The sequence below is a fragment of the Corvus moneduloides genome, chromosome 3 (genome assembly GCF_009650955.1).
Source record: "Corvus moneduloides isolate bCorMon1 chromosome 3, bCorMon1.pri, whole genome shotgun sequence".
Taxonomy (NCBI): Eukaryota; Metazoa; Chordata; class Aves; order Passeriformes; family Corvidae; genus Corvus; species Corvus moneduloides.
The window spans coordinates 109267388-109285328 of NC_045478.1; the positions used below are offsets into that span (position 1 = coordinate 109267388).

The window sequence follows — 17941 nt, forward strand, 5'->3', positions numbered from 1 at the left end:
GCTGCTGCTGCACACTTCCAACTGCAGCATTCACCTTCTCTTTCTACCTTCCCCTTTCCCAAGGCTCTGAAGATCTCAGTATTGCACACAGAACCACACCTCAGGTAGCGCAGCACTTAAATTTGCCAATTTTTCAGTCTCTGAGCTGACGTTTTGGTAGAGCTGCATAGTGCAGCTCCAAGGTCCTGTTTTCAAGTCACTGTAGTTCACACAAGAACTCTCTTGGGGAAGCCAGGACAATCTCTGCCACTACAGTGTGAGCTTCTACCTTTGCTTACCCTTTTTCCACACATTATTTATTTGCCAAGGATCCCTTTCACAGCCTGTGGGCTGCTCAAAGACCAGTCTTTAGGAAACAAGCAGGGTGTATCACTGGATCTCGCCAGTTTTCCGAGGACCTTTACAGCAACCAGAATCCACCTGCAGTGTGTGAGTTCCCTGCAGGAGATCTGAGCTAGATTCCCTCTAAGCTGTGTGCATGTGCTCATTAACTCCCAGGAAATGTTTCTCCTGATGTGCCTAGTGTGCAGATAGGGCTAGGAGGTTGCAGGTTTCCAGGGATGGCCACTGAGGCATAAGATACAGAAAAGTTCTTCTGTTAGGACTCTATCATTTTTGCCACTGTTTTCTACTTTTCTCACCAGGATATACCTGCAGAATACCTCCACACCTCTGAACATCCTGCCTGCTCCTTTTATTTTTCTTTTAGCATGCTTCCTCATTTGTATACAGCATGCTGTACTCCCAGGCACAACAGTGTTTGTTAGGTTTTACCGCTCCTAAAAGGACATTCCATCTCTGTAAATAAACGATGGTTCCCACACAGAGCAGCTCTTCAGCAGCAGTGTTTATACACTGGTTGGGAAAAGTCAAGGCTTGATTTTTCCCTCACTGGCTCTGTGACCAGTTGCCTCACACCATGTTCGTTTACCAACGCTTCAGGTTTAGAGTCACAATAGTGCCCTGGTGGGACATTTTCTACAGGCCACACTGGTATAAATTATGTCTCCTTTTACTAACATATCTCTTCTCTCTCTACCCCTCCATTCTCTGCTACAAAATCACAGACATTATCACCACCCTGTACAGTCATTACTCTACACCTGCCTTTTCCCAATTTCAATCCATACAGACTGTATTAATAACTTAAGAGTCAAACCAGAAAAACATGTAGGCTTTCTAATAGTTCACCCCTCAATCAGCATCTCTTCCATACTCCTCTATACTGTCCCAAGAAATCTCACCAGAATGTGACATACCCTTGGCGTTACTAGCACCACAAAGATTTATCTTCATTCCCTCCTTTTTCTTAGACATCGGATGTGTCTAGACTGTATTATACTTCCTATGCCTTTCAACACTCCATTTAAACTGGCCTGTCTCACCCTTCCCCATGAAAGCTGTGTTTGTTTGCGCCCTCTGTCACTTGCAATTCAGAAGCTTTCATCCCTCAAGGACATCACATTAAGCACAGAGCTCCTCTGCAATTTAAAGGCTCTCCTCCTACAGGCATGATTGAGCCCACGTCTCGGCACACTGAGATTTAGGTAAAGCCCAGCCCTTCTGCACAGCCGCCTTCTGTTCTAAATGAATTTAGCCTCCCTTATCCCACCCATTTCCCAGTCACCTATGAAGACATTTGCTCCTTCACCTTTGACCTTCAATCAACAGGTCTGACTTGAGGTCCTACCTAACAGCCTCAGTTCCAGCTCCAGTTCTGCCCCAGTGCAGGAGCAAACTGATGTCCCATGGCTTCCCTGGCTGATCAAAGGGATCAGCTCCCAGCACCACTGGCCCAAATGAGGGCACCAGCCACTTCTCACCATTAAGGACTACACACCAGAGAGACCTTCAAAGTGTCTAGCAAGTCTGTCTATGGCAAGAAATCCAATGTGAGGATCACCTCAGATTTACAGGCTGGGCTGTAATTTACCCCCTGAGAAGGCTACACAGCACTTTGGAACCACAAAGACTACATGAAACACCTTGGCAGGTGGCTTCTACATCTCCTTAGAAAGAATAGAGTCCCAGAACTTTGTGAAGTATTCCCTTGTGAATTCAGGGGATACAGACTCAGCACTGCCAGAAACTGAGGCACCAGAGACCAAACCAAGGCAGGGACACTTTGTGAACAGGATGAAGAACAGCTCAGAGCCCAATAGGCTTTCCTTCCAGAAACAGCACCAAACACCCCAGGAAGACTGTAATGGCAGGTACCAGCACAAACCAGCACTCACTCTGGAATGCTGTTCAGTGACCAGATGTTTGCAAGCAGGCACTTGCAGAACCAGGGTGGGGGTCTTACATTTAAATACTCTCAATAGACTTTTCTTACAGTTTCACATAGTTTATACACATAAACCACTGTCTGACCACAGAAAGACCTTCCTTTTTTTCCCACAGCACCTCTGTCTCTGCTGATGAGAGACCATGTGAAACTCCTTTTGGAGTCCAAGCAGATCACTTAAGCAGCTTGCCCATGTGCCTGCTGTCTCCTTCACAATGACTTGTGGGTTTGTGGAAAACACGACTTCTATCACGTTCCTGTTTTTTCCCAAGTGGCCCATGGGTTCCAGAACCCAGCAGATTTAATTTCAAACAGTTTGCCTGTGGCAAGCCATGCCTGCTACTCCTGCTAAGTACCTTCAGTGCGGATACCAACTACTCCAGATCATATTTTATATATAATATATATATATATATGTATGTATATATATATACACATACATACATGTGTATATATATATACATATATGTATGTATTTTTACATGGCAGGGGCGTTGGCACTAGATGATCTTTCAGATCCCTTCCAACCCAGGCCATTCTATGATTCTATATACATAAAAACTATAGAAACAACAATGCAAAGTGAGCTTGGCTTGACTACAGGAGACCCACTGCATATGATGCAGTCAAGTAGAAAGACAATAAAAGACAACTTTTCCACAAAAAGACAGCACAAAAGCATATGAGCAGAGAGGCCAGGTGAGCACAGATCACATGGGAGCAAAGCCTGGTTTCCCTGCACGATCCACTGGAGACCCCTGTGCTAGGTCAGCAGCTCTTGGCAGAGTAAGTCACCAGTGCCTGGGGAATGGGGTGAGGAACAGCGCTGATGGTTGCTAGTCACATTTCCACAGAGGGTGGGAACACAGCATGCACATCTCACAAGGACTGGTCCAAGCAGTCACAAAGTGCTCAAAAGACAGGCATGCTTCAGTGTGGAGAGCCCAGAGAACACCAGGACTGTTGGCAGAAAGAGCTGGGAGCAGCTGGAGCTCAGATCAAATAGAACTCTTCCAGCAGATCAGTGTCAGAAAAATGGCAGTGTCAGGCTGAGAGAAAAATGAGACTAAATGTGAAGGAAGCCAGATTTAATGGGCAGTTTTGAGTGAGGAGCCAGTGGTGCCAATAGAAGATGGCAATGGGAGTGGATGCAAGACAATGCCTGCATTAGCCCAAGCAACAAGAAAGGTGTTGGAGAGCATTTCTCCAGGTCCCATAAGCTGTGCTGTTGGCCAGGGACTCGCTGCAACCCTTACCTCAGGGTGGGCTTGGGTGTGCTGTGCACACTCTCATTGTCCTCCATCTCTGGGCCGCTGTCACTGTTGTTGCACTCTTCCAGGCTGTCATAGAGCAAGCCCAGGTCTTCTTCCACCTCCTGGGTCTGGTCTACAGGGTCAGAATCCAGGACCTACGGGACCAAGCCCAGACAGCAGTGAAGAGATATGGAGTTACCTGTATCCCAGAACAGGCATGTACAAGCTGCCTTTCAGTCATGAGGCACACCATGGCACTGCTCCCACCTTGGGGAGGCAAATCCAGGCTGTGGAAGAATCCAGTGATGTTGACATTGGGCCAAAGGAGAGTGCCATGAGCATGACATCCAAAGGAGTCTCAGACACCCATCACACCTACTGGCAGCTCAGACACCTGGGAGAACCTTCACTGGCTGTGCTGCACACGTAGCCTGGGCTGTCAGCCAAGACAAGCCATCCACAGGCTGATGTTAGCCTGCAGTCAGTCTAACTGACCCAAGTAAGATTGCCCCTGCAATGCCAGCTGCTGGCGCAGAGCCAGTGAGTGACAGCACTCTTCTTTCCTGGGCACCTCTCCCTAACAGGAAGGTGCTTTTTGATTTGAGCACAAGGCTCAGAGCTGCCTTCTTGAGGCAGGTGGCTTTGGAAAAGCCACATCCTAGTCTCTGCCATGTCTCACACCATCTTTGGCACATCTCTGAGCTCATGAGCCTTGTGCTCCCAATGAGTGGGAATCTGCACTCTGACACCTACACATCTGCAGGAGACATTGCCAGATGGGGCAGATTTCCTGTTTCTTACCTCTTCTGTGACTTTGAACCTCTTCAGCAAAGCCACAAATTTCTGCTTGAAGTTTGGTTGCTAAAACAGAAGAAAGGAAGAAAAAAAAGATCAGCAAAACTATCTAACAACGTTCCAAGCTGATTAACATACAGGTTATTCTCTCTAACATGCTGTCCAGAGGTCCAAGGTCAGCTATGATTGCTCTCTCTCTCTTTTTTTAAATTTGCTGTAGGACTTGGGCTATCTGTACTCCATAAGAAGCCACTGTCTGGGCATGAGGGAGGATGCAAGGACTCATACTTTCTCTGCTACAGGCTAGAATAGCACTTCATTTAAATCATTTTTCTCCCCAGACCATCTGGTTGAGCAATATTGCCTTCAAGCAAGAAAAGTTGGAGAACAAACTCAGGGAGAAAGTGGCCAGGGATCTGAAGGGCTGAAGTCAACAGGGATGAGAACTTTGGAGAGCAAGAGTCTGGCAGAGCAGCTCCCGCCTTCTGCAGACATGCAGAGGAGCTGCTAATAGTTCACCTTTCCTTGTGGCTACCTTCCCCTTCCTCAAGAAAGGAAAGAGACCGTGTCACAGCAGGAAGTCAAAACTGTGTTGCACACAGATCACCACTGATACAAAGCCAGGCTGAACACAGTACAGACCATGAACTGGGATACAGCTCTGAGCAACAAGCTAGCTCATTAATGGCAAGAGTTTTGCTCCTTCTCAGAGCCAAGGGCTCTCTCCCCTGCTCTGCATCAGTGCCAGCATGCCCCCTTCCCAACACCCCTCACTGCCTTCAGGGAGGGGAGAAAGTGAATCCCTTCCATCCCTTTGATCATGTTGTAAATGCTGATGTTACTCTGGTCATTGATGTGGTTCGGATCATTTTCCTCCTGGCCTTCTTGGTTTTCCTCAAGTCATCCTCTTCATCAAACAGATCCTGCAGGCAAAAAGTCACAGCACATCAGAACAACTAAGTTCAGGGAGCAGCACGTCCTAAAAGTTCCCCTGACCCATTTGCCCTCCATTTTGAAAAGCTTTGATTCACTCTGCTCCCAAAGTCTTGTTTCTCATTTCTGCTACCTCTGCCTATGGACCTCCTTCTCTCTCCTTAGCACTGTCCCTCTTCAGACCTTCTTTCCCAGCACTTCTGTCCCCAGGCCCCTCCAGAGAAGAATCTACCAGCAGGATTAAGAGGAGATACAGCCTCCTCCCATGTGTTGTTCTCCTGCTCTCCCCTCTCCAGAGCTGGCTCAGAGAGTGCAGCACATGAATCATAAAACACCATTTTTTCCAGGGATCAGCCTTAACAATATGCACAACTCCCAGGGACATGGGCCCCTGATGTATTAACCCAGCATGATGGGACAGGTAATCCGGAGGACTCTTGTGAGAGACTGAAATGTTAATGGTTAATGACTTGAACAAATGGCCATTTGCAAAAGCAGCAGGTGCTTTGCTGAGGCCCAGCAAACTGAAGGGGGAAGAGGAGAATTTTTGGATGTGTGGTGGAGAAGCCTCTGATCTGCGTAAGGACAGCCTAGGTGCAGAAGGGTGAGCATGCATCACCAGAGGTTGACCACGACAAACCAACCTTAGTTTAGCAACAAGCTGGGTTTTGAGCCAGATAAAGGAAGAGACCACAAGAAGCAGATCCTGCTGAGTGGGATAATGCTTTTCATCAGGCCGATATCCGCCCTTACACAACTGGCTCAGGTGTAAAACTTCCTCCTCCATCCACCCCCCTTAGGCCTGAGGGTATTCATCCCTTCTGATAGGGCATAACTGGCTCAACTACACTGAAGTGAGAGAGAGTTCTCATGTCTTAGAAGGTGCCAAACTATCAAAGACCGCCCCCCTCCCCCAAGCACCCCCAGACTAATTTCTGAGGCCTTTCACCAGAGGACTGCACCTAATCGACAGTGTTACATCAGACAGCGTAGAACTCCCCCCTCCAGGGGAGGTACTTGGGCATTCCCACCTAAACCTGAATGTATATTAACCATTGAACTCTCTGTTTCAGGGGTTTCCCCCCTCAAGACTCTGACCATCAATTTGACCAAGCAACAATCAAGTCTAAATCCACAGGTGGTGATATCTTTCCTCTCCACTATCTACTCTTATCCTTTCTTTACCTCTCTTTCTTTTTCTTACATATTTTCTTAAGTGGTATCTTTATACTTTTATACTGTTGTATTACTATAGGTAATAATAACCAAAATGGCTACATACCTCCTTTGCACTGCAACCAACTTGTTCTGAAACAAACCTGCCATATAGATATATATTTATAAACACTGGTCATCCAGTGTTGTTGCACTCTAATCTGCCCCAAGGGATCTATTCAGAAGAACCTCAGTTACTCTCAGATTATAACAGCCTTGAGCAGAGTTTTGTCCCTGTGCTTTATCAGCACACTCCCACAAGGCTTTTTGTGGCCCCAAGTACAGGCACCACAACAAGAGAACAGCAAACAGCAGTGACACAGCTCATCACAGGGCTGGGATGGGTCTGCCACCTCTGACCATTTTCAGACCTAGACGGTACTTCTTCCTAAAATCCCTGTTCTCTCTCAGACAGTGAGGAGTCTCTGACCTGTTATCACAGGGAGAAGGGAGAAAATCATGGTGCAAGATGGAGCGGGCTCAGCAGGGGTTTTCTGCTGCAGACCACACAGCTCCAAAGATGGGTAAGATCTATGGCTCTCCAAAGTCCCTTGCCTCTCCATGGACTTGACAGCAGCCCACAGTTCTTTTTGCTGTCAGGTGTTATGGCTCTCAGCCCTATGAAACAATGCCAAATATTTACAAGGGGATGAGAGGGCTCAGGGTGATCAAGAACCTCAACTCCTGACTCTTGCCCCAGAAACAGGACCAGGACACAAGGCATCTTGCCAGGCCTCCCTTACCTGGCCCTGCACAGCATCATCACTGGCTTCCTGCTCTGAGGAGAAGCTGTCATCCTCTTCTTCAGAGTAGTTATCAATGTCTGGGGAGCGATCTGAAAGCAGACAGCGCAAATGCCCCAGCTAAGCATGATGCCTGTCATGGCTCCAGTGACAGGACTGGCATTGCTGGCAGCACTGGGGGACACACTCCGTCGTTATCCGTGCCCCAAACATTTGCCTGCAGGTCTGAGCACTAAACATACCTGAGGCTTTGATTTTAGGACCTGACGGGACGCTGCCATCCTCATGGTCAATGGGTTGACTGGACAAAGAGTAGATGCTGATTTCAGCCACTCGAATGTTCACATCCTTCATGTTGCTGTGGAGGCCCAGGAGTTGCCCGCCATCTGTTGGGTGCTGCATGACCTAGACAGACAGACAAGCTCCCTGATAGGGCACATTGACATTGACTCAATGGCAGCTGGCAGCCCACCCCCTCAATATCATAGCCAGTCAACAAGCCAGAACAGTCACAGCAATGAGACCCTGCCTGCCAGCGCGGTTCCCTGCCCAGTGCTGGCACAGGAAGGCAATGTGGGACTCCCCTCTTGTTCCCAGCACCCTATACCTCAGCCATGTTAATGATTCCCACTGCCAGGGTCTTGTAGCCCAGGATGGTGCGGTTCTTGTATCTCTTCCTCCGCTGCAGCATGATCTGTAGTTTGTTGCCATCTCTCTTGAGGAAGTGTGGGTACTGGGGAAGGGAAGCGCACAGAAGATGGCAGCATGAGGGCAGGGCTCAGCATGACACACAGGTAGAAAACTCTTCCTCAGTGCTGATGTACAGCAGGATCTGACCTGCTGAGCTTTGAGGTGCCCCTCAAAGGCCACCTGCGCCTATCCATCATCCTCCAAATCCCAATGCCCAGCAAAACAATCCCTGGAGCAATGGAGCAGCTGGCCAGCAGCAGGAAACTGTTCTGCTATGATCTGGGCATGGGCAACCACAGGAGGGCCCTCCACAGAGGCTGGGCCTTTCACACTTAGCCCCAAGGTTGTGCTTGCTGAAAAATGCCAGGCAAGGGAGCCCAGGGGACCAGGCAACACCAAGTACCTGCAGTGAGAAGGTCAGCTCCAGCTCGGTCTCCATCAGGCCCCCAGGCGGGAGGACGTATTCATTTGACCTCAGGACCCGCTTTGAACCCTACAAGAAGATTGGCAGACACACACACTGAGCTCGACCAGACTCCACTGCATCACACACACAACTCAGTGGTGTTCACAGCCCATAAGGGAAGAGAGAATGCCTTGACTCTCGTTCTGTGCCACCTTGCAGAGCCACCCTTCACACACCTACCAACACTTTGCAAAAGCCTGCAGTATTCCCTGAGCTGATAGAGGCCTCTTCTCCTTGCCCACCTGTCAGGGAGCACTTGCTCTTCACAAGCCTACTCTGTTTAATCTGGCTCTCTGCACCTGGAGTGCCAGTTCCATGCTGTGGAGGGACACTCCTGGAGCCAGAGGGAGCCATGCAGGGGGAAGGAAACACACTGCCTGGCTAGGAAAGGGACAGGCTACAGTGACATCTCTGTCCCCAAGCAGACAGATTCAGTGCAGATTCCTGTCTAAGCACAGCTGGCAGGATGGCTCTGCTGGGACCAAGGCAGGATGTCCAGGAGAACAGGGGTCCCACTGCTTGCTTAGCTTGTGTCTCAGAAAACTCTCCTAGTCTTTTCCTCAGGCAACAGTCTTTATCTCTCCACATACAGAGATGGTTTTTACCAGAACGGCAGTAAGAGAGGCACTCTAATCATGTTCCCACTCCAGCTCTTTCCTTTACTTCTGCCCTGTCTCTACTACCTCTATGTCTTGGTTTCTGACAGAGACACTGAATGACTTGGGGGCACAAAAATGCTGTCTGCATGCACCAGGCTTCTCCTGGCTGCAGGGTGGCACAACCCACAGATCCTCCCAAAAGCTGTCTGCGATGCTGTTCCCAGAGACCATGCCAGAAGCAAGGCTTTCCTGCAAAAGGTCTTCCTAAAACGGAAGAGAGGAGGTGGAGCTCATCCCTTTCACCATCTGTGAAGCCTTCCTGGCCAAGAATGCACTGACCCTTCCTGAACTCTTCTCTGATAACAGATGATAGGCAGTCACAATGACAGTGACCATTTACTTTAGCACATTCACCATTTTCTCTGTTGCAGAGAGACTGTCCACCAAAGATTCATTCTTTCATCAAAACACAAATAGAAGTGCAATTACTCTTCTTGAAGATGCTATTTCTGTGGAAGGAGTTATGGCAAAGAAAAAGGTGAGGATACCCTGGGTGGTGTGTCCCGGAAGTGAAGGTTTCATAAACATTGCTGTCCTGTGCCTTACAAGTCATTTACCACTATGGAAGTTACATGCCCAGCCTCAATCCTAGGTGAATCCAACCCCTCAGTGAAATGCCAGTGCACATCCACGTGGCATTGCAAGGACTGGGACAAAGGCTGCTTCATTATCACAGTGCAAGGACAAGGACATAGAAATACTGAGAATCCTCCATCCTTTGAGAAATTCAAACCTCAATTGGACAAGGCACTGAGCACCTGATGTAGCTCAGCTGTTCTGCAATTTGAGTAATACCAGGCAAGACCAATTTCTCTGCAGAACACTTGAGTACCCCTATGACTACTCCAGAAAAACTTAATACCAGACTGCTACAGTGAAAATCACAGATGACAAAGAGTGTCAAGGAAGGGAAAGGTGCGGAGATTGAGAAAAAGACACAGAAAAGCAGTAGGGACGAGTGGTGGTCACAGATCTTTTTCTACCTAAGAGCTGAAAACACACAGGAGCTTTCACTACAATACACAAGCATGCAATGCCCAGGTCTGGTTTGCAAGATACAATCCCAAATTTCAGGTATAAATCTGTCCTGATTGGTCTGGTTTATAAGAGGGTTGAGGTTAGAACAGCATACCACCCGTGGAAAAGGAGAGAGAACTAATATAAGTACTGGACTAGGCAGACAGCAAAGCACTAACCAAAATTCAAGCTGAAGGTGCATTTTGGGAGAGAACAGCCCATTAATATACTAAACAAATTTAGGGTTTACACACTGCTCAGGCAGGAGTGTAAAATACTACAAGTGGTTACAAAGAGATAAGAAACAAAGCATGAGTGAGGCATAAAGAGAAAATTCTTGTCCCGGTTTGAGACAAATTTGGAGGAATGTCCAAAATGAACGTCCTCTGATAGAAGGCAGATTTCACCTGCCCCTCCCCCACCAGGTTCGGGAAAAAAAAAAAAACCTTTTCCTCGGAGGAAAGTGAAAGGAAAAAAACCTATTTATTTGACAAACACAGTGTGCACACAGGCATGGGGGACAAAACAAAAGAACAACGCTAAATAATAAAACCTCTCGCTGTGGAGAGAAACCTGGGAAGATTTTAGAGTCCTTTCTGTGGGTGTGGTGTCTCTCTCTCCTCTTCAGAGCTGGGTTTTCGGCATAGGCCCCTCCAGGCCAGAGATGTAAGGTCTCCCGGGTATGTTCTGGTGTTGCCAAACAGTTCCAGAAGAGAAGAAGGAAAAAGCCAAAGTCCCAGGAAAAAAAAAGTTTAACTCTCTGTCTCTCTCCAGAGAAACAGAGCCAAAAGGTGGCCGAAAAGCAGGAAAACGGGGCTTCCTCCGCTCTTGGTGCCGCAGAAGCACGCAGAGCAGATAGAGTGACCTTGGAGCACAAACTGCTTTGAAAAGTTCGTCTGGCTTTTTTTTTTTTTTTTTCTTTCTCTCACACCCAGTTTTAAAGACACAGAAAGGCACAGGATTCATGCCTGAGCATAGAGCAGCGATAGGGGATACACATCATAAAGCCACCCCAAGACAACTCTGCATAGTAAGAAAGACCAAAAAAAACCCAAGCTCCTTCAAGGAGCAGGGCTGGGGCAGCGGGCAGGCCTGGCAGAGGCAAATGACCTTTTTAGCCTGGCCTATTTTGTAGCACACATTCTTGTCTGCTACGTAGTGACTGCCAATATCATCTCTCTACAGTAGTACCAAACTTTGAACCTGAGTCACCAGCTGCATCCTGCAAACAGATGCAGGAAGATCTGCATCCACAGCACCTGTCACAGGAGCTAAAAGTTCTGGGAGTGCTGGGGTTTGTTTTCTTCTTTCTTTCTTTGATTGTTTCCTCTATTCATGGCTCAAGACAGGGTGTTTGTGAACTACACACTCTCTGCCAAGAGGGAACACTGTGTTTCCCTTCATGCCATAATCAGTTGCGATACCAAGGCAGGTATCTGCAGCTTTATGGAGCTGAGCCAGCACATCCGAATCTCTTAGTGCCACACTGAACAACACACAAAAGGAAATCTCTATGATGTCTCCAGTCTGTTAAAACAAATAACGAGGGATAAAGGTTTGAAAACTACTCAAGTGAATGAGAGACATCCCCTTTTTCACAGTAGTTCAGGCTTTAGCTCACTCAAATCCATGGAACATTATATATTCAAATCACCTCCGGGAAATGGGTAAGTTCTATAAACATAGAAAGTTCCCTTAGTCCTTTAACGGTGGTATTTTCAGATAAAGGAGCAGGTAACAGCACATGGTACACTTGGAAGCTGTCTCTTAGGACCAGAAGGGCACTGTGAGAAGATCAGGTGTTCTGGACAGCCTTACGCTGTCCTTTGGGTCACGTACATTTTTTGAGCAGACTGTCTCCAGTATTGGAGCTATTGTCTGGGTGCCAGCCCCATTCAGGCAGGGTCAGAGCTTTGTTTCCATGCAAACTTCAGAGCAGGAACTCCCTGACCCTAACCGAACTACTACTGAAATGAGAGAAAATATAGCTCTCCTTTCCTCTAGTCGCCAGCTGCCCCCTTGGGAATTTGCAGGTCTTTTATAAATTATATGCATCAGCTGTTTCCATCCAAAAGATGGAATGCTCACTGGAAAGCCTTCAGTTTCTTACTAGTGTGACTCATCTGTTACCTAGGAGAGGAGCAGGAGGAATGGATCCATCTGAGGCCACTCTGTAGGCACACTGTGCTGAAGCTGCCTACAGCCTCCATCTGCCTTCCAGCAGTCCCAAATCCTGCCAAGGCAGCTGGTCAGGAAGGTGGAAGGGGAGGCACACAAACTCAACCCACTCCCACAAGGAGTGCTGAGCCACGGGGTAATGTGGCCAAAAGCATTCTCCTTCAGTTTTCTTCAGCTTTGCAGGGAGCCTACACCAGCATGCAGCCACAGCTACATTGCCATGCAGAGAGGAAGTGACCATATTTAAATTAAGTCCCTGAATTTAGCCTCCATTCCCTGGCAGGAAAAGGAGCCCTGCAGTGAGGAGCCCCTGTGGTTTTAAACTGCTGGGACCTATTAATTTCTTCTGCCATCAGGGTGCAAGACTGGCCTGTGGTGGGGTGGGGGTGCTCTGTTTGAAAGAGCTGGAGTACCACTGTGAAGTCTCCTCCACAGTCCCACATTTGCAGCGTGTGAGGGCTGTAGCTGAGGCCGTGCACGCTCAGCACATCAGCCCCAGCATAAGTGGGTGTGCACAGGAACCCAAGGTTCCCCAGTGCAGAGAAGCACAGACAGCTTGGGCTGACTGTGCAGGGGAGAAGTGAGGAACCACCTCCCAGTCAAGTATGACCCACAGCCCCCAGCTGGCTGCCAGCCCCCCAGTCCCATGCTGCTGTCAGCTGTGGTCCAGCCTTGATTGCTTCCACATTTCCAAGGGCCAGCCAGGCAGCTCTGTGCTGCTCACCTTGTTTCCTTGCTAAAGCCTGCACCAAAGGGACACAGGTCTCAGGGGTCCCAGTGCTTTCAGCTCTCCTGAATGACACCTTACACACAGTGATGGAAAGGCTGGCAAAGTGGGACACTGACCAATAGTGTGTGGACCACAGCCTCCTCCTACTGTCCTCACTCCCTGCCCCATGTTTCACACATTTTGCTTTCGGTTTCTTCTGTGCAAGTGAATCAGGTCTGCCATGAAGGCAAACTCCAGCTCTCAGAGCTCCACTAATACTGCAGCTTCCAGCATTAATCCAGGATTTAGATCCTAATGTGTGCGGCACAAAGAGGTCTGTGGGAGCACAAAGCTGCTGAGCTCCTGACCCACGGTGCTTTCAACAGGATCAGCTGCTTTCGTGCCAGCTGACAAGAACGAAGGAAGGACACCAGCACCCCAGCTGGGTCAGGGAAGCTGTGGCCAGGACAGTATACTCAAGATGCATTTTGCTTCCACACTGTCCTTTGGCAGGTGGAAAGGATGTGCCTGCACCGCCAGGAACCCATCTCTCCACCACCAGGTGCAGAGAGGGATCACATGTATTCAGGATGGTGGCAAATTCCCTGTCCCCTTGGTGACAAAGATCATCTCCCCTCCCCTCTGCCTGGTTCAGAGTAGAGGCACCAGGACTACCAGGGATGCAGAGAGAAAGGGAAGGGATAGTAGAGGCAGCTGTGAGATCAAACAAGGCACAAATGTCAGCAGAACATTATGCACAGAGACGCTGATCCCTTGCACCCTTCCCTTCCCACCCTTCACTCCCCAGGGAGTGATCTGGATGGAAGGCACTGCCAGAAATCATCCAGCACTGACCCTCTCTTAAAGGGTAAGGAACAGCAGTTTGAGAGGAGGGCCTTGGCTGAGGCTGGCAGGGAGGCATGACACATTCTGTCCCAGTGTCTGACTAAATTAATTCCTGATACAAGCCAGCACCAGGTAGCTTGCTGCTGTCCCTGGGGCATCATTCCCACCTGCCTGAGAGCCAAAATTTCCCTAAGCATGCTAACCGAGACAGAGGGGTTGGTTGGCACTAGGCAAGGGACATGCAGACCAGCACTTCACAGAGGGCACAAGGATGGGCTTGGCTTGCTGCCATCAGGCAGCAGCAAGGAGAGGAGCCTACCTGAATCTTCACAGCGATAAGCACAGAGCTCAGCTCTTTGTCCAGCTCTTTCAGCACTGTGAGTTTCTTCAGGCGCAGACTGCAGAGCCTGTAAGACAGAGAGAATGGGACACATTCAGGCACCACCATCCCTGAGGCCCTGCCACATGGTACCTGGTGCTCGGAAGGCAGCCTGGATGCTTGGCCCAGTCGCAGGCACAAGCTTGGCCTAGGAACGCTGGCATTCACGCGCCACGGAGACGGCCCATTGGGGAAAAAAGGAAAGAAGGAAAATTAACAGAGCTAAAGCAGGCTTAAGGGATTAGCATGCAACAGGAAGTCCAAGAGCAGGCCATGTGGTAAAGAGATCCCTTCCCAAGCAGGGCTGTTGCCAGCTCTGCTTAAATCCTTGGCCACAGTACTATTTATTTATAAACCAAAGCACTTAAATCCACTCTTATCCTGGACTTAGTTAAGGTAAATGTTCCATGCAAACATCACAACTCAGCTCTTCTCTTGCACGGTAGCACACAGAGCTGACTCAGGAAGCAGCCCCCCAGGAGGCTTCATACAGCTTCAGCCACCCTGACAACCTCAAATCCTGGGGACTCAGCATGGTAAGTGGCACTTCCAGAAAAAAGCTAGGAGGGATCCTGAGGTTAAGTGAGAAGAGCTACTTTTGCTGCTTGAAGGATTAGTCAGTGCCTGTGAGACAGCCAGCCACTCCGATCTCCTGCCGGGGAGCCTGCAGCAGGACTCTCATGGACACTACTTGCAACGAACTCTGTGTCAGGGAGCAAAGCCAGACCTGGCTTTACCAGCAGTAAGAGCACGCTGATGTTTTGCAAGGTACCCTCTGTGCTCCACGGCTGCATTGCTGCAGACTCTAGTTCCCAGGGCTTCTGTGGATATCAGCATGCTGGACCTAAGGTTCAGGCCACCCTTCCTGGAGAACAGATTTGGCTACTACCAAATATGCTTCTGTCTGACACACTGTGCTCTCTGAAGGCCTGCTTTATTTCTGTTTCAAGGAAAAAACCTGCTCTTGCTATGCTGATGTACAGCAGCAGTGTAGAACAATCCCAGAGATGGAATGATAGTGAAAAGGGAAGGACAGAGGCAAACTGCAGGACAGGTTTAGGGCTTAGCAAGCACCCCCCTCCTACCATGTCCCTGTCCTCCCTTCTAAAATAATTGTAGCTTGTGCAGAAGGTTTCCTGGACTGTGACTGCAACCCTGCTGCTCTGCCCTTCATGTTCTGGTCTCTCCTAGTGGAGACCAGAAGTCAGGAAGCTGGGTGTGCAGGGAAGCTCTGCACACTTGTTTGCCAGATGGCTGCGTTCTTTTAGCCAAAACCCAGGGCTACGGACGCTAAGCTCTCGTACTCTGTGCACCCCAGCACTACAGTAAGTGGTCCCATCTCTGTCCACCCTTCCCCTCTGAGCCTCTGTTTGTAGGAAGGGAGAAACCTTATCACCTGGGGCAGGTTTCTTCTTCCCCGAAATACTTAGGCATGGTTAGGGGCGAGCTGCAGGGAGCACAGCCAAAGACAACGAGGCACCTCGCAGGCAGGGAGGGGGGGACTGAGTGCTCACCAGAAAACGGGGTACAGCAACGACATCAGATGTACTAAAGGAAACCTTGCAAAGAGGCTAAGCTTAGCTAACACCACCACTAACCAGTGCTGATTTTGACTGTCCCTAGACAAGCCATGAAGAGAAATGAAGCTTGAACATGTAAGACAAGGACAGTACATCTACTCAAAATTTTCCTTACAGCACTACATGATAGTTACCTGCATGGAAAAGTTACCCCTTAAAGATTAAAACTTACATAACGATATTCAGTCTTAACTGGAGGATATTGAAAGGTTATAATTACATTGAAAGGTTATAATTCTACCTGGCAGTTGTTCTCCCTGTAGAAACACACTCCTTATCCAAACTAATTCACTCATTAGCACTTCATGCTCCTCCTCTCAGAGGCAGTACCTGGTATTTTTTCTTGGAGAAGAATGAATGCGTACTGGTCAGCTCTGCCCACTTGGGCAGCTCTTTCATCTCTGATAAAGCACTCCAAAGCTTCTTCTCTTTCTATCCCTCTCCAGCTTTCAAGATCTATTTTACACAGTGAGAGACACTGTAGTCTGCCCCTGGTTCTTCCCACACCATGTGCCAGAAAGTGGTTCCCCCCTTCCACCCTCTTCTCGGCCTCCCCTGCAGCACTCAAAGATGTAAGATGCTCAAAGGTATAGCTTGCACCCTGCAGCTCCAACCCTTCTCAAAACAGTGCTTTCTAAAATACCACGACCCTTCCCACAGGGATTAACATGCATGTTCTAGAGTCTGAATGTACTTGCAGCACAAGAGCACACAATCTTTAAGCAGCTTGGCTGTCCCTGATGATCCTCTTTTGATTCTGTTATTTAACCAATCCCTGCATCACCCAGATTTACATCAGTGCTGAGTGTTCAGTGCCAGTACAGGGCAGCAGAGGGTCTCACACTAATCTCTGCAGATATCCACAGGACAGGATTGATCCACAGTGATCAGATGCCGCTCTGAACATTTCAGCCAAATCCCACAGCAACTACCCCATGGTTTTGTCCAGAACCAATCACAGTGCGATCCCTGCAAATCACTTTTTGGTAGACAAATTATGAATCTGGATTTACCTACTCCTATAATTAAACAGAACAAGTAGCAACTGCTCTCGAGCTATGGAACTACTGCAGGGACCTCCACTATACCAAGTTGTGGTAAATACGATTGTGTAACTCTCTGATAGCAACAATGACTGACAGCAATAAGGAAAATGAGCTCCAACAGGGCAGTCTGACAGCCTCCTGGAACCTCCGTACTCCTACACTCCACCACTGGTCGTTTACTGGCGAGAGGTACTCACTGTTCCCTGGTATTATCATAAAACATGTTGCCTTCTTTCCCTCACTAAATGACAAATTTGGAGCTTTTGCTCTGAAGTCTGATTGAAACATTTATAACGCTTTCACCGAGCTGGCCTGTAGTTATCTTAAAAAAGAAAGCTCTTATAACATGCATTTTGTGAAATTCAGTGCCAGCAGCAAAGCACTGCCTCCAGCGGTTGTTTGCAAAAGCATCCAATCAAGAGGTCACAGAGGACACACAGTGGCTTATTTTTAAGGAAGATTTCCTGTCTGACCGTTCAGGACCACAGAAAACTGCACTAATTCTAACAAATTGCGTATTTCTTCTGCAAGGAATAGATACTCTTTCTTGCTGATATGAAGAATCCCCATTCTTTCCATAACGTTCCTGCAGCATGACACACCCCAAAAACACCACGAGTCCATAGAAATGTTAATTCATTTCTCCTCTTCCTGGGGGTGCTGCATGTGCCAAGGCTACTAATTCTGCTCCCTGTGCACTTATCCTTGCTAGAGTGGTTCTGCTCCTATTACTTTTACCTGGCTCAGCACAGCATACCTAGTCCATAGCTATCCTTGCAGGTAGGAGGACAAAACACGTGCAAAAAGAACTAGATTTGGGTAATATAAGAGAATGTCAGTTAAACCAGTCTGTGGTTTATTTGAAATATGCATCACACAGGTGATGTTCTCCATCAGAGAATTATTGAATTGTTAAGGTTGGAAAAGGCCTCTGAGATCATCACATCCAACCATTAACAAAGCACCACCATGCTCACCACTAAACTTGTAAGCCATGTACACAAGTGCCTCATCCACTTGTTTTCTGAACACTTCCAGGGATGGTGATTCCACCACTTGATTTCATCACTTCTTCACCCTTTCAGTGAAGAACTTTTTCCTAATATCCAATCGAAACCTACACTAGTGCAACCTGAGGCTGTTTC

At 48.3% G+C, this 17941-nt stretch overlaps 1 protein-coding gene across 5 annotated transcripts in view; it reads right to left on the reverse strand.

The window, feature by feature from the left end:
- The window catches only part of LOC116441849 (phosphofurin acidic cluster sorting protein 1-like), a 62979-nt gene that overhangs the window by 6794 nt on the left and 38244 nt on the right, over positions 1-17941 (reverse strand). For all 5 annotated transcript variants that reach the window (XM_032104215.1, XM_032104214.1, XM_032104211.1 and 2 more), the window contains exons 2-9: positions 14111-14198; positions 8320-8409; positions 7834-7959; positions 7469-7631; positions 7227-7318; positions 5178-5258; positions 4342-4401; positions 3544-3695 (exon numbers count right to left, since the gene is read on the reverse strand). In XM_032104215.1, the coding sequence (XP_031960106.1) occupies positions 3544-3695; positions 4342-4401; positions 5178-5258; positions 7227-7318; positions 7469-7631; positions 7834-7959; positions 8320-8355 (710 nt within the window). In that variant the 5' untranslated portion in view covers positions 8356-8409; positions 14111-14198. The remainder of the gene's footprint in view (positions 1-3543; positions 3696-4341; positions 4402-5177; positions 5259-7226; positions 7319-7468; positions 7632-7833; positions 7960-8319; positions 8410-14110; positions 14199-17941) is intronic.